At 54.5% G+C, this 23,921-nt stretch overlaps 1 protein-coding gene across 9 annotated transcripts in view; it reads right to left on the bottom strand.

The window, feature by feature from the left end:
• The window catches only part of TNS1 (tensin 1), a 167,018-nt gene that overhangs the window by 59,433 nt on the left and 83,664 nt on the right, over positions 1–23,921 (bottom strand). For all 9 annotated transcript variants that reach the window (XM_069480915.1, XM_069480934.1, XM_069480923.1 and 6 more), the window contains 9 exons: positions 23,780–23,902; positions 23,295–23,359; positions 21,629–21,712; positions 17,969–18,081; positions 17,458–17,518; positions 17,164–17,239; positions 16,457–16,586; positions 14,238–14,303; positions 12,950–13,066 (listed from right to left, as the gene is read on the bottom strand). In XM_069480915.1, coding sequence (XP_069337016.1) covers positions 12,950–13,066; positions 14,238–14,303; positions 16,457–16,586; positions 17,164–17,239; positions 17,458–17,518; positions 17,969–18,081; positions 21,629–21,712; positions 23,295–23,359; positions 23,780–23,902 — 835 coding nt within the window. The remainder of the gene's footprint in view (positions 1–12,949; positions 13,067–14,237; positions 14,304–16,456; positions 16,587–17,163; positions 17,240–17,457; positions 17,519–17,968; positions 18,082–21,628; positions 21,713–23,294; positions 23,360–23,779; positions 23,903–23,921) is intronic.

Here is a 23,921-nt window from a genome sequence, read left to right as displayed (position 1 = left end):
TCTGCCCATTTCTCTAACCAGCCACAGTATAATAAACACACCTGGAGAAAGTGTTGTCTGGGAGCAACAGCAGGAGACTGAGAGTCAAGGGGCCAGAATACCAAGGGGTGATCTTGGATGGGCCTCAGTTTACTCCTCTGTGTGTTGGGAGAGTGTAACCCGGTGATCCCTAAAGTCCTGCTCGAATCTCAATCCTCATTTATACAACTCAGAGAAGATGCTCAACCAGGCACTGTTTGACTCTCAGAGCCCCTGCACGGTGTGGGCCGCTTCTCCTCTCCTGCGTGGTCCTGTCTGGGTGGCTCCAGGCTCCAAACTCATCCAAGGCTATTTCTGTGGCAGCCATGGAACCCCTGAGGCTACTACAGAAACGGTGACTTACAGGAAGTCTGTAAACACACGCCAGGCTGCAGAGGTTCCAAGGGCTATGCAGGGCAATAAAGAGGCTGATTTATTTTCATCTATGAGATGCTGAAATTCAATCCCCAGAGCAAGTTGACCCGGCAGACAGCGGCGGGCCGCTCCCCACCCAGAGCAGAATTAGCTAGCCCCCCGCCTCCCAGGCCTCACCACTGGGGCTGGTGGTAGGAGGGGACAAGGGGGCAGGCCAGGGTTGGCCAGCTCAGCCACTGTGGCTCCAGTCCCTCAGGCTGGCTTCTCCCCGCCCTGCCACTGGCCTGCAAGGGTCTCCAGGACACAGGCACAGCAGTGGCCAGAGCTGGACCTGCCTCTCACAGCAGCAGTTGGGGATCACCTCCAAGTACTCCCTCCCAAGGCTATTCCTAGGGCTCCCAAACCCCAAGCTGCATGGGGCGGGGGCCAGGGCTCCTCAGGACTCCTGCCCCTGTAAAGACATGGGGAGAAATGCCAGGTTGAGAAACAGTGGGTGTCAGAATCCAAGCTGTACACCTACCTGGCTGTGTAAACACTGCTAGGTTATTTATCCTCTGAGCACTTGTTTCTTCATCTGTGAAATAGGAACAAGGCTACTCAGCCCACAGCAGAGGCATACAGTAAAAGAAATTATGAGCACCTGCCAGTATCTCACATGTATATAAAAGGGGGTGGAGGGTAGATTATTCCCCTCGTCCCCAACCAAATCGCTGGATCGCTGGCTGGGAATGTCTGCTGGACAACCCTTTCCAAGGCCAACTTAACACTGTGTGTAAGAATTACACACACACATATTCTTCTACCTAGCAATTCCACTTTAAGAAATTTGTCCTGTAGACTTGCCCAGATGAAAATTGTGTATGTATAAGGTTATTCACTGCAGCATTTTTTGGAAACAGCAACAGATTGGAAACAACCTAAATGTCCATATTACTTAAATACCGTTTTAAAAGCTAGTTATTAAAACATAGTACATTCATACAGTAGAATATTGTGCAGCTGAAGAAACTGAGATGATTATGTGCTATTATGGAAAGATCTTCCCAGTATATCATTTGTTGAAAAAACTCAGGGTAAAAGCTCCAAATCCTTACACAGCTACCACACCCTACAAGAGCTGGTCCCTATGACCTCTGACCTCATCTCCTAATACAACCTCCACTCAGTCACACTGGCCCCCTTGCTCTTCCCAGATGTCTCAGGTGGGCCTCTGCCTCAGGACCTTTGCACTTGCTGCTCCCCCTGCCTGGAACGCTCTTCTCCAGACATTGACTTGGCTCACTACCCCCCTCCTTCAAGTCTCTGCTCACGCACCCCTCCCCAGGGAGGCCCAGGCTGGCCACCCTTTTTAAAAATGTCAACTCATTCGACTCCCCCCATTCCCAATCACCCGCACTGGGCTGATTTTTTTTCCCGGAGTCTTTATCAACTTCTAATAGACTCTGGCATTTACTTACTAAGCCTTTTTTAAATCTTTTTATTGTCTGTCTTTCTCCACTAAAATGGAATCCCCACAGGGCAGGGATCTTTGCTTCATTCACCGTTATGTTCCCGGTATCTAGAATAGTGAGGGACAGGCACATGGGAGGCAGGCAGCAATGTTTGTCGAATGAATGAATAAGCTCATGTTACTGAGGGCAGCCCATGTACTGAAGAACGCGGGTGATTTGGGTTTTTTTTCTTTTTTCTTCTTCTTCAATAGAGCGGATGCAAGGTTATGGCTGTAATCACATCATCCTCACTCTCCTGCATGCTGATGTTTTCTCAAGTGCACGAGGCCATAACCCACAGCCCGGCCGTCACCGGTGCCCAGTGCCAGGGAGCAGGACTCGTGGAGGCTACCCCGCAGTCCCTGAGCAGGAGTGAGTCACACATCGGAACGGAGCCTGGCGTTTGGATGACAGGGATAAGGTTCGCACACACCCCTAGCTCAGTGTGGTGGGAAGAATCCCGGGCTTGCAGCCAGAGGCCCTGGTTCGAAGTCCAGCCGGAGAACTGGGATGGCTGAAAGGGAGTCCGACTTACGCTCGGGTGAAGCATTTTATGAAGTCCCACCCAGGTCCGGTAGTGGTGTAAGTAAAAGCTCATGCTTAGTGATGACACCACGGAACAGGCACTGAGCTAAGCACCCACCGATTCTCTCATTTACTTCTCAACCCTCTAAGACAGGTACTACCCACACCCCATTTTACAAGTGAGAACACGGAGGCTCAGAAAGGCTAAATGATTTCCCCAAGGTCAACACAAGGCAAGACGCAAAGCTGGGGCTTGAGCCCAGGCAGCCTGCGTCCCAAGCCCATGCTCCCAACCATGACAGGGCCTCCTAAGGAACTTCCCACCTAAGGACTACAGCCCCCAAGGATGTGGCTTTCATCCCTTCCCAGCCCACTCTGAGACACTGTCCTTCTTAATTTTAACGGAGGAAGCTTATTACTGAAGCTGTGTGAGCTCAGTGGCTTTGGCAGGATTTTAGAAGGCCTCTTGCCAGGGAGAGGGGCATATAGAAGAAAGAAAGAGATTTATAGGGGATGAATCAACCCTGAACAGTTGGGGCCATGGGAAGGGGATCCCACAAAGGGAAAAAGGACTGATCGCCAGACCCCAGGCCATTGAAACCTTTTCTTGTAAATGGCCTCAAGAACTGTCCATCAGACAGAAAGCAGGGACTTAGAGAGTGGACCGAGAGGGAGGGGGCCTGCTGCAGGAAGTAGCAGGCAGGGGAGGGGGCGGGCAGACACAGGCAGGCTCCAGGGAGGATGCCGCCTCTCAAAGGCTGATGTAGAGATTGGCCCCAAAGCCAGGTCAGGACAATTAGCGAAGGAGCTAAACTTCGCCAAAGAGCAAACCAGCCTCAGCTAGCACCTGTGCGTAAGCCCCAGGCAAACTGCCCTGGACAGGAAGAAAGATGGGCCAGGGCACAGCCTCCAAAGGCAGGCAGGAGCAGCCAGGGCCCGAATAGGTCCAACAAGGAATAACCTGGAATAATCCGGAAAGAGAACCTTCTCCCCCAAGAGCTAGATGCTGATGTAGCTGAACAGAGGGCTGGCAGCCTGAGCACAAGAAGGCCCACATGGGAACCACACACCTCACCAGAGCCAGGGGTGGGAGCAACTCGGCGGGAATCTGAGAGGCCTGGAGTCTCCACAGGTGTGCAGCACCGGGTGGAGGTGAGGAAGGCAGCCGGGCCCCCAGGGAACACTGGCCCACCCTCAGCCCCACACAATGTCTATTCTCGCCTCCCAGGCCTCCTCCAAGCGGTCCCCTGTCCCCCGGCCCCTACCACCCACAGCATTCCCCTAAAATCCCACCCGCCCACCGCGATGGCCAGAGCCGTTGTGTGGGGAAAGCCAGCCAGGTTCGATTAGCAGAACTCAATGGCTGCCCCACTTCCTAAGGTTGAAGAGGAGACAGACAAGAGTGAGGAGGCCCCAGGTGCCACCAGAGGCTGCCTCCCGGATGTGCCCCTTCCTGACCTCTGCAGTTGGGTTCATTGCTCTCTTTCCCTCTACCCTCCAGACTTTGAGCAATGTCCTTATGCCACTCTTAAATTTGAAAAGCAATTCTGCTTTCCACGCTGTCTGTCCCCCCAGGTTTGTTCCAACGCAGCCCCTCTGCAAAGCCAGCCGCTCTGATCAGCACCATCCCTAGTGGCCATGGCACTTGGCAGAGCCCCCACCCCATGGGCTGTGGGTCAGAGTGCCTGGCGCGCTGGCCTAACACCCAACCCCCACGGTCTCCAGACAACCCCAGGACTTGCACAGGGCCCGCAACCTAGTAGACAATCAGTTAAGTATTTGAGGAAAGAAAAGAGAGAGAAAAGGAGGGAAAGAGGGAGGGAGGGAATGATGAGTGAGATGCAGCTGTCAGTGGTATGAAAAAGTATTTGATTAATGGAGCTTGAATTTCTTGGATCTGATTAGAGTTGGAAGCTAAGGGTCTTGACGGGTCCAGCAAACGTGGGCTTGTCTGCAGGTCTGGCAGGAGAGGAGAAAGGGAGGGTGTGTGAGGGGGAAAGAGTAAACGCTCCCCGCTCCCCTGCCTCGAGCTGGATATCTGAGCACAAGAGAGCAGACTGTGCCACTCCTGCCGCTGGCCGAGAGCTCTGGGTGGCTCTGAGTGTGGCTCTGGCCTTCCAACGTGCACCCGATGGCAGAGATTACGGAGGACCAAAGGCACATTCATCAGGAGGGTATTGGTTTACGGCATGTTCCATGGGCAGAGGGGCTGCTCCCCACTCTCGCCAGCTGCCTGGCAGAGCAGGGCCAGCTAGGGGTCTGAGGCATTGGGACAAACCCAGCCCCGCCTGACAAGGGCCAGTGCAAGCAGGTGGCCGGCAGATGCTGGGTCAGTGGTGTCATCTTCTTTACCCACAGTCAGGCTGACCTTGTATTTGAATTCTCAGTACTGGGATCGTGCCAGTAAGTCAAGAGAAGACTCCCCTTCTGGGAAAGGAGAAGGAACCGGGAATCCTCCTCAAGAGGTTATTTCATCCACGTCTCTGTCAGACCATCCCACGCCGAGACCCACCTCCCCTGTGTCCCAACATCTCTCCCCCAGGGCGCCAGGAACCCAAGAGGGCCAATTTCCCTGCCATGGGTGATCCACCCTCTCTCAGTCGGGAGGCTCCACCATGTGGCTAACTCAAACCCCTCCTGCCACAATCTAGCCCTTTGTCTTGTATGAGTTGTTAGATCAAGGACAGAAGCTTTCAGTAGCAGCTTTGAATTTCTGCCCTCCCTGCCCTTCTCCCCACTCACCTTGAAGGCACAGAGCAGAAGGGCTGTCTTTTCCAGTAGCCAGGTGACCATTTCCCAACAAAAATCAGCTCAGTGCCAAGTCGCAGGCTCTCAGCACTCACACTTAGAAACTCGCCCTGTAAAACCCTCTGCCCAGATGCAAGGGCACCTGTATCACTCTCTGGGATCCTTGGACCCTTTCCCCGAATGATCTCCACGCAGAGTATGCCTGTGCACCCTCACCATGGTGCCAGGCAAGAATGTTCCAGAATGTTCCTCCTTCTCCTTTCCCCTCTTCCTAACCCTAAATGCATAAGTCAGGAAAACAGAGAGGAAAACCTATTAAGCCCCTTACACACACACACACACACACACACACACACGGCTGGCAGCCAGGCAGGAGCTGACAAAGGGATGGAACTAACTCTGAATGAAGTAGCAAGTTCACTAGCACTGGGCATATTGATTACTAACCAAGGATCTTTTTCTGGGAGTGACCTGAAAGAGATGACAATTGCCCTATCGTCATTCAGGGGCAGGGGAAGCATAGGGTAAATCTAAAGGGCAGTGGCAAAAAAACCAAAGGGCTTTATAATCACATTCTATATGTGCTACTTGCTCAGACTAATAGTTACAACACAGCACCCACCTGTAGGTGCTTGGGGAGGACTAACCAAGAGAACGTACGGGCAATGATGCACCTGGTAAATGCACGATGCTATCACCTCATCATTGTCATCATTATCACCATCCCTATCGTTGGGTTTAAGAGCTAGAAGTCCCTCTGAAATCCATCCTTCTCAAATCACTGATATGGAAACCGAGAACCAGAGAGGGGGAGTTATTCTTCCAAGGTCACACAGCAAGTTGACATAAAGGCAAGTCTGCTGACTCCCAAGACTGGGGCTCCCAGAACAGAGCCAGCTACAGATGGTTCCCAGAGAGTTGGAGGGGCAAGGGGAACATGCGCTTTTTCTTAAGAGGAGAGGCTCATTCAAAAATCACATCTGTATCATCTCTCCTCCAGCACTTCAATAATAATAACAGACACAAATTATTGGCAGCATACCCTATACCAAACATTCTACTTTTCACATTTCACATACATTTCTTCACTGAATCTCACACAACACTCCTATCAGGAAGGTACTCTTACTATACTCATTTTACAGATAAGACATTTGGGTTGCAGAGAGGCAAAGTGACTTGATGAAGGAACACAGCCATGAACAACAGAGCTCAGAACCAGATATGCTGATTCTAGACCCCACAGCCCTAATCCCTAGTAGAAATTAGTCAGTTCAGGCTTATTTCTCACTTTTCATCTTCCGTGCACAAATTCCCCGCCCGTAACTTCCCCTTTGAATTTAGGCATGGACGTCTGGCTTGTTTTGGCCAATGAAATGTGAGCAGAAGGGAAGAGTGAGGCATGTAGGCAGGAGCAATGTGCAGGTCGTAGTGGCCTCTTCCCACGGCTGCAGCAATGATGGAAGCATATATGAGATGAAGGCACCTTAGCCTAGAGTGACTACGATGAACAGAGACCCCTGCCAACCCACACTGGACACGTGGCACTAGCAAGAAATAATGCTTTTGTTGGGTTAAGCCACTAAGAACATAGGGCTGTTTGTTATCGCAGCATAACTGAGCCTCTCCTGACTGATACGGCCACTAAGCCATGCCCCTTCCCACTCCGACTTCAAGGGTTGGGAAGGTCTGAATGGGAAGTTCAGCAGGTCCATCTAAGCTCCTCATAAGCCACAAAAGGAAACAATGATTGTGGCCAAAGACACGGAAAGAAATGGGGTCAACTTCGACCCTCTCATTAAATAGGGGATAAAGAAGAGCTCCAGAAAAGGAGTTACCCAGCACACCCAGACCCCCAATCCCCTGCCCCCCAGGTGAATGTCCGTCCATGTCTGTCTCTGTCTCTCCCTGTCTCTCATCCCTTTCTCTCTCCATCTCGCTCTCTGCCTGTTTGCTGTATCTCTTTCCCTCCCTCTTTCTTCTCTCTCAAAAAAACATGTATCAGTGAGTCCTTGGACAAGCCCAGCTCATAAGAAGTCACCACAGACCAGGGATTCTTGGCTCCATGCAGGGGGTCCCTTCCCCAACCCTGACAAAAGCATCTGGAGAGGGGGTGGGCAGTCTGCAGTGCTTTCGGCTCTCCCCTGGGGGTTGAGAAACTTGGGCACAAAACCAAAGCCCCTGCCACCAGCCCCTGGCCCTGGTGGGCCTGCCCATGGACATGAAGGATGGGCTGATGGCACCACACAGGAGAAACCAGAGTGGGGTGGACACCAGCTCCTCATCCTCACCAGCCAGAACAGGGGACTTGCCATGCCCTCCATCCATTGGCCCTGAGCAATCTGCTTCTGCACCTTCATTTGCGCCACACCAGTCCCTATTCTCCATCCTCTCTTTAGAGTCATGAGAAACTCCAAACCACTGATGTCCCAGGAGGTCAGGGAAGGGTGGGAGCGAGTGGGCAGGCGGTGAAGCAACCCGGCCTGGCCAGCCTTCCGGCTCCTCAGAGGGGGAAGGCAGCCCACGTCCCTTGGTCTTGGTGCTTGCTTCCGAGAAGGCTTGCCCTGGAACACTCTGGAGGAATTTGGAGAGGGCTCTGTGCAGCATAGACAAAAACACAGCCCCGCTCCCACCCATGGGGAGCTGGGATCTGGGCACGGGGCTTTGGAACTCAGGCCAAGCAGCTAATGGCGCTTCTGGAGGCTGCTAAACCTGGTGTCAGCCAGAGCGCTGAGCTGGCAGGCGCGGGCAAGGCAGGGAGACAGAGACAGCCTGCAAGGGGGAGGCCGGTGGGGGACCCGACCTCTCCCCACCCGACCCTAGACCCTCCCTCTCTCCCCATTCAGGACCAAGGCCTGGGGACTCCAACTGCACCCAACCCGTCCCACCGCACATCCTTCCCAGGTGTGACGGGCTGAATTCCACCCCCCATTCACGTCCTGCAGCTCTAACACCCAGGAGCTCAGAATGTTTGGCGGCAGGGCCTTTAAAGAGGTAATGAAGGTGAAATGAGGCCATTCGGGTGGGCCCTACAGCAATATGTCTGACGTCCTTATAAGAAGAGATTAGGATACGGACGCACGCAGAGGGAAGGCCGCATACACCCACGGGGAGACGACGGCATCCGCCAGCCAAGGAGAGAGGCCTCAGGACAAACCAACCAACCCTGCTGATATCTTGATCCCAGAACTGTGAGAAAACACATTCGTGTTGCACAAGCCTCCCAGTCCATGGTGTCTAGCTATGGCTGCTCGGAGACTAGCACACCAGGCCACCGGATTCACCAGAGGGTGCTGCTCCAAGACCAGGAAGTCCCTGGGACAGCAGAGGCTCCCTGGCCACCGCCCCGTGCCCTAGGACCTTGTCTGGTCAGAGGTGCTTGACACTGAGCTTGCACGTTATCCTTCACCCTCGTCACCTCCCCCTCCTCCTGGCCTAAGCGCAGATGGGCCACCGGTCCCAAGCATCTGCTGCTACCACAGCCGCAGTTCACTACGCAGAGGCACAACCCTTTCCCGCCTTCCCGTGGCTCTATTTCCCCCGTCCCACAGTGACACAGGCCGCCCTGTGTGGTAGTGAGCTCCCTGTCATCACGGGTTTGAGGAGTTGGACAACAAGGAGCTGTGTGGGGTTAGTGGGGTTGCTGATAGACTGAGCTCCAAGGGAAGTGGAAAAAGACCTGGATTCAAATACCAACTCCCCCGCTGGTGTCCCGGCCCCGGGAGGGATCGCCAGCCTCTGCACACTTCCGTGTCTTCACCCGGGAGATGGGGTCGGTGCAGCCTCAGCTGAGCTACTGCCGAGGTGGGTTCCGTACATGGGGTCTCCTCCCCTCGGCAAGTCCCTTCCCTCTCGGGCCTCAGTGCTCTCCCTATGGCAGGAGAGCACTGGACGGGCTTTGACAGGCCCGGGCGCCTCTGCCTGGGAGGGCTGCCCACAGAGAGCCAGAAGTCCCCAAATGGATTTTTCTTCCTTCATCTTATTGCTGAAATTGACCAGGGACATCCTTACAGAGTGGAAGAGGACTCAGTGTCACAGAGTGGCACACCTGGACTTGAACTTGGAGCTGAGCTGGGAGCAGAGAGGTGCAGGCAGCAAGGAAAGGGTTAAACATACAGCAGTTCCCAAAAGAATGGTTAAATCAGAGTCTCAGGAGGGCTCTCCGGGGAACAGGAGCGCTGAGCCCAGTGCTGGCTGCCCCTCACTGCCGGGGGACACAGGTAGCTCAAGAGGATACAGGCCAGAGATGATATCTGCTCCCGACTGCCTGGCTCTGTGCCCCCGCACTCCTCCTGAATCACCTGGGGGGCTCCAGAGGGACTGGCCTGGCCTCTGCCGTCCTCCCCACCCCCCACCCAGAGGGCCTGAAATAGAGGAGGTAGCCGTGGACCCCTTCCAGAAACAGCCCCGCCTCACTGCAGACTCACTAGCCCTCCACCTACCTGAGGCCGCCCCCCATCAGGGGCATTCCTGCAGGAGCGGCCCACACCCTCCTCTGCAGGGTGGGGGCCCCCACCCTCCTCAGCTGTTCCCTGCACTGAAGTCCTGCCAAGCACCTGCCGCAGGCGAGCCCCACGGTCTCTGGGGTGCTGTGCTCCGTGCAGCGCCGCCCGCATCCAGCCCTCCCTCTTCCTGAGGGTCGGGACAGGGGTGACCCTCTCCATCCAGGGGCGAGAGGTGGGAGTCAGAAGGAGAAGACAAGCTCCCAAGCTCAGTGGGCACCCAGGTACTGCCACAGAGCCAGGAGCCCAGAGCAGGCCCCTGGGGACCAACTCAGGACAGCACCGTGGGCAGCGCGGCAGCTTCACACCCTGGTCTGCCCTTGACCGGCTTGGCAACCTTGGGCAGGATACATAACTCCTCCAAGCCACAGCTAACCCATCTGTGTGGAGGAATGGGGCCCACCCCACAGGTGGCCGTTAGCATCAAATGAAAGGGCAACGCCCGAGTTCTTGATGCTGTGGCTGGTGCATGGCAGATCCAGGCCTTCTCCCTTAGCCGTGCATGTCTGCAGACCCCTGAGATGCTGGCCACAGTCACCACGGACATGTCAGAGACTCCTGACAGCACACCACAGGCAGCCCCTCCTCAGGTCTTGCTTCCCACCAGGTGCTCAAAATGATTTGTTCACTGAATCCCCATTTTACAGCAGGGCAGACTGAGGCCCCAAGGGATGGCATCTTGTCAACAGATCTGAAGCCAGTAGCTTGGCCACTATACTAAACCGTCTCTCAGGAGGGTTGATAACGTAGTGAAACGGGTAACAGTACTGCCCTTGGTAGATGAGGACACTAAGACAGCAGGAAGGCTGAATAATTCGACCAAGGCCACGCAGCCACAAAGGGGAGATCTGGGCTTTGAACCCAGGCAGCCGGCTCTAAAACACACATGCTCCCCCACCCATCCTCGTGCTCAGCTGCCTTGCCTGGTCCAGGACCTCTGCAGAGAAAAGGCACAGCTGCCGTGGGCGCCACGTCACCCCAAGACCATCATCCCTGGCCCTAGGGCCTCTCCTGGGAACGGCCGAGCCCCTCCCTCCCAGGCTCCAGCTTGAGCCATCTCCTGAGCACCATGGAGTCCTGGGGACTAGGCGCCCTTACCCCAGCTAGCACATGGGGAAACTGAGTCACGGGGCCTTGCCCACAACTACAGAGACAGATGTAGGCTTCCCACTTCCCTCTCTTGACCGCTAGTCAAAAGAAAATGCTTTTACCTCTGGCCCCAGAATCTAGAGCCTTCCAGAAGGACCACCAGCCAGGAGCAGGGTGGGGATACGGTCACAGCCCCTGCCCCAGAGTGGGTCCCAGCTTGTTCTCGCATCCCTCCGGGGTGCAGGCCAGTGGCAGGCAGTGGGGGCACACGGTGGGAGCAGAGGTGGGCTGTCACCAGTCACAGCTCCCGGCGCAGGCCCAGCCCCGGTCGGGCCAGGCCAGGAAATGGGGCAGAGGGCCAGACTCCAGCCCCTAGACAGGGGCCCCTCTGTCCCTGCAGGCCGAGCTCACTTTTAACTGGCCAAAGGGCCCTCTGGGGAGAGGAGGAGGGTAGGGGGCAGGAGAAGCATCCGGGCCCTGCCTCGCCAGCCCCTGTCCCCTTGCCCTGACTCCTGCTGTCCCCGGGCCCCTGCTGCTGTGACCAGCTGCTCCCCTTCCTAGTCCCACAGCCGACCAGGTCCCAGGCCCCATCTTCCCACATCTCCTCCTTCTTGCCCTTAATTACTTTACCTTTTATTTGCCTGGCACTTTATGGCACTTTACAGTTCGCTAAATGTTTTTACACTTATCCTCGCATTGAATCTGCACCAGGGAGAGACGGGGAGACAGTAAAAATTCCTTCAAATTGCCAAGTGTTCTTGTTAAAAATGCAAACATCCCCAGCACGACAGCCAATTAGGCCGGCAGCCGGTGCCTCGGAACGGACTCGTCTGATCCTCTGCTTCCTCCCCAGCCACTCGCTGCGTGGGGACGGGGTGCGGGAGAAGAGGAGTGCTCTGGGGGAGCAGCCCCGGCAGGTGGGGAGGGCCCGGTGGGGGGTCTCGGGCAAGCTGAGAGTGGTGGGCCCCTGGGAGGGGGAGAAGCACCCCCGGAAGGGGCGGGAGCTCAGGGGGGTACGAGGACTAACCACGAAGCTCGCGATGCTGCACACGAAGGATGTGCTCGCTCGTGGCAAGACCCTAAATTCCAGCCCAGCCGCCTCCCTCCTCCTAGCTTTCTCTGAAATCTGGCTCATTCTGGAGTCTCACCCAGCTCTGCCTGTGGCCCAGGGCCCCAGGACAGCGCAGCCCACCCTGGGGCAGGAATGGCTTCGGCTGGGAGGGGACGCCTAGAGGCTGGGTGATGTCACCCTCTAAAGGGTACATCATGGGTCTTGGGGGTGAATCAGGAGCTCCTGTCTGGAGAGTGGTCTCTGTTACCCCAACTGAAAATATGGGGAATGGGCCAGACGGCCCCAAGGGTCTTCCCAGCGCCAGCATTCCGTGGTCCTACGACCAATCAGGAAAACAAGCCTGTGGCCAAACCCGAGAAAGGGCATCTCAGGAGTCTGCAGGCCGGGCGCGCTCACTCCCGGAGCGGCCCCACCCCACGTCCCCTCACACATTCAGAGGGACCACAGAAATAACTGGAAGTCACACACGACGCTCACGCAGCGACCGGAGCTGCGGTTGCCCATTTGACATAATGTTAGGTTCCGTAGCTAAATTAAACATGTGTTAATTTCAACTCTGCAGCTTTCTTTTTAAATCTCAGAGCCTATCGGTTTGTTTCCAGCTCAAAACATTTTCGTTGGCTGTTGATGAAAGCTCGTAGGCCCCAGATCCTGCGTCTACGTTCCCAGCGCCCTGACCCCGGAGAACTCAGGCAGCGACCCTGAAGCAACCCAGCAGTGGGTTTAACAGAAATGCTGTGTCTGCAGCACAGGGGGGTATCTCAAGCTCCACGCAAGGCCACCTCCTCCAAGGAGCCCTCCAGACCACTCCAGCTCTCCAGCATCCACCCCTGCCAGCCTCAGAGCATGCACATCCAGGATGCTTACTTGGCAGCAACAGCACACTCACAAGACACCCCCATGGGCCATTTTGCTGCGTCCTTTGGCTCCGTCCTTATCACTATTTAACACTTTCATATATTTGCCTTATCTGCCCCCACTGGACTGTGAGCTCTCAGAGGTGCCTCGGACCCCTCCTTTGCCTCCTCTCTGAACCCAAGTCTCTTGACAGCAGGCCAACAGAACCAAGGCCACGTGAGCAGGGCCCGTGTGGGGTGCAAAGGGGCCGGAAGCCACTGGGTCCCACCTACCCTCCACGCCGTCATCTCGATGCCCACCGATGTTGTCGTAGGAGTCCCAGCGGATGAGGGGGTCGGAGGTGTTGTAGTCCACGGACACGCTGGGCCCGTTCTCCAAGTGCTCCATGCCTGAGTGGGGTGGGGAGCGGGGGCCAGGCGGGGGGACAGTGAGGGGAGGGAAAAGAGATCAGCAGCTGCAAAAACAGAGAGAGCCAGCAAGCTCCCCTAGGACCTCCCTGAGGGACGTCTCATGTTCTTGAGCACGGCGGGGCGGGCCCAGTGGCTTCAGCTGGATGGAGAACCCAGGAGTCTGGTTTCTTGCATTCTTGAAAAGGCTCACGCCAGGTCGTAGGGGCAAATCAGGACAGGGCACCATACCCGGGACAGGGAATGAAGACCCTCTAGCAGAAAGTGGGGAGGACCCCCGGGCTGGGTGTCTGCCTTTTTCTCTTCTGTGTCCCTGGGGCCCCTGGGCCAGTGCCAAGAAGCCAGGGGGGTCTGCCCCTTGCAGTCAGGGGAGGGGAGTGTGGGGCAAGGGTGTAGCGGGCTGCATGGGGTCAGGGACAGTGGGGAAATCACAGCCTTGACATTGAGAAGACACAGAGCCTCTAAAAGGTCATCCCAGGCATGGCCCTGCCCCTCTCTGAAAATGCCCTCCACTCCAGACAGAAAGCTGAGGGCAGAGCCAGTGCCTCCGACCCACCCACGGAAAGCCCAGCTCAAAGACAGCACAGCTGCAAGTCAGGCCTTTCAGGGCGAGTTACCTTCCTGGCCCGGCAGCCCTTTCTTTAGTCTATCCAGAGTCCCTCTGCCTTCAGCCTAACTTCATCTCCTCATTCTGTTCTCAGATAAGATGCAGAACAACTGGTCTCCACATATAACCAGTCTAGAGGCTTACAGGCTATTATTAAATTGGCCTTCAGGTTGAATCACCTCAGTTCTCAGAAATACTCATCATCCATCCAGCACCTTTGAGTGTCCCCCCGGCCACTCCCTCCATCTGCCAGGGCCTTCAGTCTCTGAATATAACAGGCTGATGACTTAATAAGAGCAGAACACTTTATCCAACCCAGCGCCTATCTGTCTGCTTTTTTATTTTTGTTATCCAGAGATTAAGTCACTGGTTCATGTTTAGCTAGGGGTCCACTCTGAAACCCAGATCCTTTACTGATGGCCTGGCTCTCAATCACAGGTAACTTGATAATTGTAGAGCAGACCAGTGGGAAGATAATGGGGATAGGGTGGGCACAGGTCAGGATGGAGGGAAGGAGTGGGAAATAGATTCCAACTTGGCTCATACCATGAATTTTCTCTGGCCCATAAGAAAATACAAACTCCACTTTGCCGTATTCTGGAAATCGATCATCTGAAAAAGAGAAGGAAAAATAAAAATGGGCAATGAATTCCCAAAAAGGACTCCATAAAAAGTTTTCTTCTAGAAAAAAATTAAGTAATATATGTGTACATGGTTAATAATATAATAACTAATGCATATATAATTATACATATGTACATGAAATTATATATGTGCAATGAATAAATCTCCTGCCCATCCGACCCCCGGCCTTCCTGACTGAGGTAAGCATGTCTAACCATCTCTATTTTTTATTCTATTAGCAATTTACCTCTAAGACTCTCAATAATGGCCACTATTTTGTGTTACTATTTCTATATATCAATTTTAAATAATCTTCATTGATTCACCACTATGAAGATGAATAATTTGTTTCACTTATACTACTCCCACTCCCTGCCTTCTGAAGTCTGGTTACATTATTATTTTTATTTATCCTACTGATTACCTTTGAGACTTTAAATGCTATAGTTAAGCCTCTATTTCTTGATCTGTCCATTTTCAATGATGTCTCCTGACTCCCAACATGCAAGAGGAGGAAATGTGTAACCCTCCCTTTCCTCTACCTTTCCCCCAACCCCATGTTTATTCTGTAGCTATAACTTTATTTTGCCTTGTTAAGACGGATAACATTTACATTCTGTTCTGTAATTATAACAGCATCTTCTGAAGCCCTCCTGGCTCCAGTGCAAGGAGAGCTCAACACAGAAACATCCTTCTCTTACATGAGCCAGACTACACTGAGAAGATCCAGCCTCTCCTCCAAGCTGCAGTCCCACTCCATCCTCCCTGCCTGAGCCCACTCTGGACATAGATCACTGTCCACTGCTTGTAGGAAGAGAAGTTATAGCAAGGATGGCATCTGCCCCATGGGACACCCATCATGCCTGCACATGTCGCCATCACTGAGGCCATCACATCATAGTGTCATGTTTGTGTGTCTCTTACCCATGAGACTGTGAGCTCCCTGAGGGTAGGATCTGACTTCTTTCTCACGTCTTACACATATAGGCACACAAGTGATGGATGGATGGATGGATGGATGGATGAATAGGTGGGTAGATAAATAGATGGGTGGATGGATGGATGGATGGATGAATAGGTGGGTAGATAAATAGATGGGTGGATGGATGGATGGATGGATGGATAGATTGGTGGATGAATGAGTGGGTGGATAGATAGATGGATGAATAGGTGAGTGGATAGATAGATGGGTGGATGGATAGATGGGTAGATGTATACATGGGTGGATGGATGAATGAATATGTGGATGGATGGGTAGACGGAGGAATGTGTGGATGGGTGTACGAATGGGTAGGTGGGTGGATGGATGGATGGATAGATGAACTGGTGGATGAATGGATGGGTGGTTGGATAGCTAGGTGGATGGATGAGTCAATGTGTGGATGGATAGGTAGATGGATGAATGAATGGGTGAATGGATGGGTGTACAAATAGGTAGGTGGATGGATGGATGGACAGATGGATGGAGGGATGGATGAATAGACAAGCGTATATAGACAAGTGTATATGTCCCATTCCTGAATGTGATAGATATAAAAACCTCCAACGGATAGAAGAAAGAAGCAAATGAAGACACCAAACCTTTCTTGACACATCTCCTTGTCTCAGGAAAGGTTCTTCCCTCACTGCTGCCACCACCCTTGACTATTGCTCCTCTACCCAGTGGGGTAATTATTCCCTGCCACGACTGCACCTCAACTAGACAAGATTTTTCAGCTTCGCCAACGCAAAGACCATGTCATGTTTTACTTTGAATCCCCAGCACTTGGTACAAAGCCTAGCACAAAGTGGATGCCCAATAAATGTTGAAAATGTGATTGTCAGCAGGACACATGTGACAAATTGGGAGGACAAGATGAAGGAGATATAGGGAAAGTAGTAGAAGGTTGCAAGATTTAAAACAGGGGATAATAAAGCCCAGGGACTAGGACAAACTTACCTCCACCTCTACTGACAACTTGAATTCTCAGACCATTCCAACCCCAACTCTCTCCCAATTCTCTCCCGCTGTCACTAAGAATACCCTGAGACTTGGTAGAGCATGTGGCCCAGAAGAGATGGTCCCCATGTCCACCACATCCCCTCAAAGCTCCTCTCCCAGCACAGAAGCACCCACCCCTGGCCCCACCCAAGGAGCCCACCTTTGAAGGCATCATCAAGGTCTTCCTTGCCAAAGACAACCCCCAAGTCATGGATGGCGCAGGTGTGGAACTGCACACGGAAGATAACGTCGCGGGCTGGGCTCCGGAACTTCTTGTGGTAGCACTTCAGCTGGGTGGGACAGGGACAAAGCCAGTCAGGGGCCTGAGGATGGGAAATCAGCTCCCGGGGAGCCTCCTTTGCAGATCCACTGACTCAACCCCCAAGGCTCGCTCCAAACCCAGGGAGGGAGAGATCACTAACACCAAACAGAATCTCAGAGCTCTGTGGGGAAGCTTCTAGAATAGCAGAAAGGGGGAGGCCAGTCCTGACCTTGGGGATAAAACTACCCTTCTAAGAAGTTTCTATAAACAAGTCAGAATGGAAAAAGTAAGAGTGGATTTAAACTGCAGCAGGAAGGACTGATGTTAGAATTGAGGGAGTCCTTGTCACCAACAGGAAGCCAGAAGGTAACTGAGTTATATTTTTTTGGAGATGGTCCAGGACAAAAGGTAAACCCTGGGGAGGGGACAAGGACTGTCCTGGGCTGGACAGTCTTGCAGGAGCCCTGAGAGCCCAGGACTCCAAGTCTGGCCGCCCCCAGGAAGGAGTAGCTGTCTCATCCCAAGCAGCAGGAGGGGAGCAGGAAGAGAAAAGAAGGAAGAAAAAACAAAAGAGGGTCAGGCTTGAGACAAGGGGTGGCACTCACCAAGATGTCCCCCTTCAAGAGCAGTCCTGGCTCGATGGTGATGCAGACGCTGGTCTGGCTGTCCCCTGGGATGTTGCTGAGGGGGAGAGACGGGCAGAGAAAGAGAGGGCGCTGGAGGAGGATGTTTTCTCCCTGCTGCCCCTCTGCCACAGGGCTACTGGGAACCGCCGCTGACTTTGTCCCTTAAGCCTTCATGACAAGAAGAGGTTCTAGGCAGCCTCCCCAGGCCCCTGCTCTGGTCCTGAGCCTTGAGCCTTGGGCATCCCTGGCCTCTCGTCCCCACGGAATACTCACTAGATTCCAGATGTGTAAACAGGCTGCATGGCCTGGTAGATGCGGAGAAATGGCCGACACCCTGTAAGGGAGTGGGGGTGTTAGCTAAGATAGCAGAAACCCTGGGGGGGGGGGAAGGGCAGAGGAGAGAGTGAAGGAGGAAAGAGAGAAAGGAAGGAAGGAATGGGGAAGAGAGGTAGGAAGGAGAAAACAGGAAAGACAAATAGAGGAAGCAGAAAGGAGAAGAAATACTAAGGTTTCACTTGTAAGGCAGTTTAAGTTTATAAAAATAGCACCACATCCACCATCACTGGCCAGCAGGCATTGCAAGTACCAAATCCATTTTGCAAATCAATAGACTGGGGCTCAGAAAAGTTCAGGAAGTGATACAGTTGAGACTTCAACCCAAGCCTTAGGACTACAGCTCTGGTGCTTTTTTATTTATTTTTTTTATTTTTTAACCACCTAAGGCTGCCCTTAAGGGAAGGTGATGGAAGATGGGAGAGGGTGGCCAGAGGCTTGGGGCAGGTACCTCCTTGAGACTCAAAGTTGGGGATGCCATGCATGATCACGTGGTGCAGAAACAAGGGCTTGTTGTTCATTTTGATGGAGCCGGAGAGCAGGCCGCTGAAGTAATGCACGTACCTGCGGCAGGGAGAGGAGCAGCTTCAGGAGACAGGCCTGTGCTGGTGCAGCCATCCCTGTCCTCTCTTCTCCAGGGACATTGCCCTGGGCTGCCCACCTGCTCCCCCGACAACAACATGCCCCCCCCCCAGCCCTCCAAGCAGCTGAGGTCTCCCCTCCAGGACAGGCTTCCCTCGCTGCTCAGAGCCCCAGGTGGGAGGAGCAAGCAGGTAACCACCAGACTGGGAGTTGGGTCAAGCAGAACATCCCACTCGGCGTTCTCCAGCGCCCCCTGGTGTTCAACATGAGCATGTCTTTCCTGCTTCGCTCCCAGCCAGAGAATGGACTGAAATTCCTCCCTGATATCCCGGACAGGCATCATTTAGCTGCTCATTACTGCACGTGGCAGGCCCAGCCATCACACAGCTCGGACACCCTCACACCCCCACACCGAGCCCACCAGGCTTACACTTACACTCACAGCCCCACTTGTGCCCACAGCCCCACCAGGCCCAGGACAGTCCAGCAAATAGTGAGCAAGACCTTAGTAACGACAGTTCTTTACACCAAGCTAAAGTGTATGAAGTCCCTCGGTATCAACTATTTCATTAGTATTTGAGATAACTGGCTTCCAGCCGGCATTCCTACCTCTAGGGTCAACATCCCCCACTCCGTTAACAGAGACCTGTTGGCAGACTGGAAGGATGACCCACCTCCTCTCCTTCTAGACAGAGAGGGAGAGTAAGGTCTGGAAAGGGTCAGTGGCGTCTCAAAGACACAGCAAACACACACAGCTAGGAGTTGGGGGCAGAGAAGGAAAGAAGTCTGGGCTCCCACGCATCTGCCTAAACCAGACGTCAGTCCTTCTGCGGTTGATTGGTTGGCACTTCCTCCCTTTCTGACTGGCCAGAGCACACCGAGCTTGACCAATCAGAATGCATCCAGAGGCTCCGCAGCAGCGGGTGGGACCGGAACCCTCATGACCATGACAACGCTACCCTCCTGTCTCCTGGCCCCTTGGCCCACCTCCAGGCCTGTGGGGGCCCCATCCCTGAGCCTGGGTGGGGCCACCTCGGACTACCCAAGCAAGATAATCTGATGGGCAGCGCCAGGTCCTATTCAGGCCCCTGCCCAGCCCCCAGCCCCATTACTCAAACCGGAAACCTGGAATGGAGGGTTCCTATCAGATCCCCTGATCGCGCCAACAGGATGTGTCTGTGTGCTGGGGACAATGAGTCCAGGGGCGGGTGACAATGAATGGGGGAGCTGCAGGCAAAGCCCCTCCCTCTCTCTCTCCCTGCCCTGGTCTCCTCCAACTGCTCTGCTCCCTGCTAGTGACTCTGACAAGAAGGCGGGAAAGTGGCAACGAATGCCTAGGAAACCCAACAGCTGCACTTTCACATTTGGGTACAGACAGTGACCCACCCACAAGCTGATGCAGCAGCAGACATGAGCTGGCGGCAGACCCAGATAATGTGCCCACACACAGAGACACACCCCAACTGCACGCAATGTAAGCACATGTGGAACACCATGGGACCCCCGAGAGGGAATACGGAACCCCCAGTCTCCAGGCCTTCACTGCTCAACTTCGGAGGTGTGACTTCTGCCCACTCTCTCCAAGCCGCACTGTGCCATCGTAACAGCGTGCTTCTCTACAGGTAATCCTATCCCTCAAGGTCTAGGGCCACACCATGGCCAAGACCGGAGCCACACACGGTGAGTCAGCGACTAAGGCGTCGGTACTTAAACAATAGTTCTTTCCTCCCTGGGAAGACTCTCATTGATCCTCAGCTGCAGTGTCTGGGGGCCTGGCCAGAATTGTCTGCACGTAAAGACATCCAGTTTCTGATCGCTGACCCAGAGGCTGGCTACCAGCTGTTTTGTGCCAATTGTAAAGTGCTGGGTTGCCTGAGGACTCACTCATGTCTGCTTGGGCTTCCCACGGCAAGGGCAGAAACAGCCTCCAGCTGTGCCAGCACACTTCTAGGCAAGGCGGGGCTGATGGGGTGCGTACTGGCCCCTCAGCGTGGTGAGGCTGACAGCTCTAGGGTCTGCAGCCGTGGGGCCCTGTGGGCCCAGTCAGTGTCCCAGGGGCCAGAAAAGCAAATGGGATGCTGTGGCCTCCAGGTCTTTGTACCTGGTGCTGTTCACTCTGCCTGGATCCTCACCCCAGACCTGCCCTTGCTGCCTTCTTCTCCCCACTCAGATGCCACCTCACATGCCACTGTTCCAGAAGGCCCATTGATCGGAATCGGCCCCTCTTGCCCACCCCATCACTCTCTAGCTATCCAGGCTTGTTTTGTCTTCACAGCACTTGTCACCACCGGAAACGACCTTGACTGCTCGTGTCCTTGGACACCATCCACCAGAAGCCGAGCTCCATGAGCCCTTGCCTGGCAGACTCAGCACACATCCCCAGTGCGCAGAACGATGTTGACACATCACGGGCAGGCAGCAGACCCACACCTCCGGCCACAAATGGGGCTGAGCCTGGGGCCCACTCCCCAGGCTTCCAGTTTGGGTTTGGGTTTCCCACCATTTTGGCTGGAGCCTCCTCAAAGACCACATGGCCCTGAAACTGCCCTGTGCCTTCCTGTAGATTAGACACCACTGAACAGCGTGTTGCCCACAGAGCGGAATCCCGCAAGACAGCGGGTGGCACATCCCCGGGGCACTGCCCTGGGCCATGTGTTATTCAGCCTTCATGTACACTCCAGGTCTGCAGCTACTCCGTACAGACCCTGGCCACGTCCCCTCCCTGGACTCCGGTTTCTCATCTGTAAAAGGGGGTGCCCTCGATCATCACATAGCAGCTCAATATTATTCCAGTTTGGGCTCAGTTTGCCTCTGAGAGGTGCTCCCTGGCCATCCCCATTAAAATGGCCCCATGCGCCCACCACCAACTCTCGCCCCTGCAGTACTCTAGTCTTTCCTCCCCAGCACTAGTCACTATCTGATATTGCCTTGTTTGTGTGGTTTCTTGTTTAGTATCCATCTTTCTCAACAGACTGTCAGATCACTAAGAAGAAGGACTTTGTCCTGTTCGCCTAGGCATCTCAGTGCCGGCAGCTATAGTAGAGTACCTACATTTTGCTGAATGAATGAACGAATCTATCCTTGCCCTGCTTCCTGCCTGGGTTATTATTGTGAAACTCCAATGAGACCACATGGTAGAAAGCCCTTGATAAAATTTTTAAAACTCTCCCAACCAAAGGCAGCCCTTATCGTCTCTGCGCCCTCCCCAGGGCAGGTGGAAGTGACGTCAGCTTCCTGTAGACTTATCCAAGAACTAAAGCAATCCTGCCACCCAGGCCAAGAATAGTGCATGCACCTTCTTACCCTAGACCCATGCTTCCCCACGATGGCCCCCCTGCTCTCCAGCACGTGCCAAGCTGCTCTCCTGTGTCCCTGAGCTCACACCACCCCAGGCTGGTATCTAATTACCATGTGATTGGTGCACTCCCACCTAGGCATGGCTGTCCTATCCTCTGTGGGTACACAAATCTAGTCCCTATGTGCAGCGAGCACACATGTATACACCGGGCCACGAGCCCCAGAGACCCACCTTCTTTGGGATGGCTGGCCAATGGGCACAATCTTATCCTCGTAGAATCGCTTCATTGCAAACCGGTCCAGAGCTTGGTCCGCGCTGTGGGGAGACAAGTGGTCAGAAGAGCCAATTCCCACATCCAAGGGCCCCTTGTCCTCCTGTGCTTTCTCCCCCAGACCTACAGAGTCCTCCAGCCAGCCCTTGTCCTGGTGGGAGAACAAGCCTCTTCCCCCAGTCATCCTGTGCTGAGAAGCTTTCAGGAAAAGCGTGCTCCAGCATCTCTCTATCCTGGGTGTTGCAGCACTGGGGTGGGTGGGGGGCTTTGGAGCTAGATAGCCTGGGGGCCACCCCAAGACTGCCACTTAATAGCCCTGTGCCTCAGGCACGTTCCCTAATCTTTCAGAGCCTCATTTCCTCACCTGTCAAATGAGGGTGACAACTGCACCTTCCTCAGAGGTTATGGCAGAGATTAAGTGAGGTGGCACCCGCACAGAGCCTGGCACCCGCAGGCACACAGTGGAGTGCAGGAAGTGCAGGAAGTGCTCATCATTCAGCAAAGATGAGACTCAGCTGAGTTGCTCAAAGTCCTAACACTACAGTCCTACTGGCAAGCCCTCCACAGAATACTCTACCCGTCCTCGCGGAGCGCACGGAGATCATTTTGGAATACAAGGACAGAACACGCAGCTCCTCCGCTCTTGGTCCTCCAGCGACTTCCCAGGCTCTTAGAGCAAACTCTAAAGTCCTCAGCAAGGCCCACAAGGCGCCACGGCCCTGCCGCCTGCCAGCTCGCCCCCTCCTCCTCTCCCCTCACCCGCTCGGCTCCACACACGCCAGCCTCTCGTGTCAACCTGTTTCCCTCAGTGCACCGGGCTCGGCCCCCAGACCCCACGTGACCCCGCCCTTCCCACCCGGGCGTCAGGTCTCTGCTCCAGTCCCGCCTGGCCAAGGGGCCTCCAACCACGCCACCCCCTGCCACTGCCTTTCTCTAGTCCTTTCATCCTGTCACAGTAATTGTCACCTGCTGCCACTGATGTGTCCACTCACTTATCTCACGTCCATGAGGACAGAGCCTGGCCTTGCCCTCCGCTGTGTCCCAGCACCCAGAGCAGTGCCAGGCACAGTGGCTGCTCCCTAATCACTGCCGAGCGCATAAACAAAGGAACCAATGAATCCCCCTGCCTCCCTGCAGAACACGGTCAGAACGGGATTCACGCCCCCGTGGTTCTTTACTCGTACTCCAAATACCTAGGCGGGAAGAGGGCTCTGCTGGCCAGAGGCAGGGGGATGGATGAGATAACTCTGGGAGGTTCTGCCAACCCAGATCTGATCCAATGTTTCCTTCCGACTCCTTCCCTGCTCTCCCAGGGATTTGCCAAATAGAAGGAAGTTTGGCAAGGAAAAGTGGCCCCGAGAAGCTGGCTGCATGGGGTACCCATGACAGGGTCTGCCTGCCAAGCGCCCCGCCAGGACCCCAGACAGAGGCTCTCCGGTCTCCTGCCCTCTGTCCACAGGGTCCTGCCTTGAAGTTGTGGACAGGCACCTTTCCTCTTCTGAGGGCTCCTGCACCCGTCCTCATCACCTCTCATCTCCTCTGTCCTTATCTCCCCACCCCAGGAAGGGAGATAAGAGGGGGTAAGGTCACACCGTTCAGATTACCGGAGGCTCGGGCCCCTCTTACCTGGCAGAAATGTTGCTGTAGTGCATGTAAGCCGCAATGACTACTCCTATTCTGCCTCGGTTTCCCTGAAAGAGCCCCAAAACACAAGAGCCTTCATTGCTAAGGCCAGCTCTGCCGTCCCAGAGCCCACCCAGAAGCCTTGGAGGAAAGGAGATGGGGGCTGGAGACAGGGCTGTGACTTTAAGGGAGGACAGAAGGAGGAAGAGGGAGGTAGGGACTGAGTGTCATCCACAGCTGGGGACACAAGCTGGTCCCCACCCCTCACATGTTGGGGATCCCGCAGGGACAGAATCTGTTAGCTCCTGGAAAGGAAAATGCACACAGACTTGCACGCTCGTACAGATGATAGACTTGCATGCTCACACAATCCAAAGGTACAGGCAGGTATACACACTCATCTAAGGATACACCCAGGCATGTGCACAGCAAGCACACAGATGCACTCACACGCACACACACCCACACCCACAGGCCCCTGCTCTGACCTTATTGTGCAGAACGACGACATTATGGGGGTCTGCGTTGAGCCACGTGTCCATGGCCTTGCAAATGCTGCAGATCTTCTCCAGGGCGGGGGTGTGTAGGTCAGGCCAGCCAAACTCCAGTACCTGTGGCCCAAGCCGCAAG

Source organism: Eulemur rufifrons, chromosome 1, assembly GCF_041146395.1.
Source record: "Eulemur rufifrons isolate Redbay chromosome 1, OSU_ERuf_1, whole genome shotgun sequence".
Classification (NCBI taxonomy): domain Eukaryota; kingdom Metazoa; phylum Chordata; class Mammalia; order Primates; family Lemuridae; genus Eulemur; species Eulemur rufifrons.
Note: the sequence above shows the minus strand (reverse complement) of the source record. Positions and strands in the feature narration are given on the sequence as shown.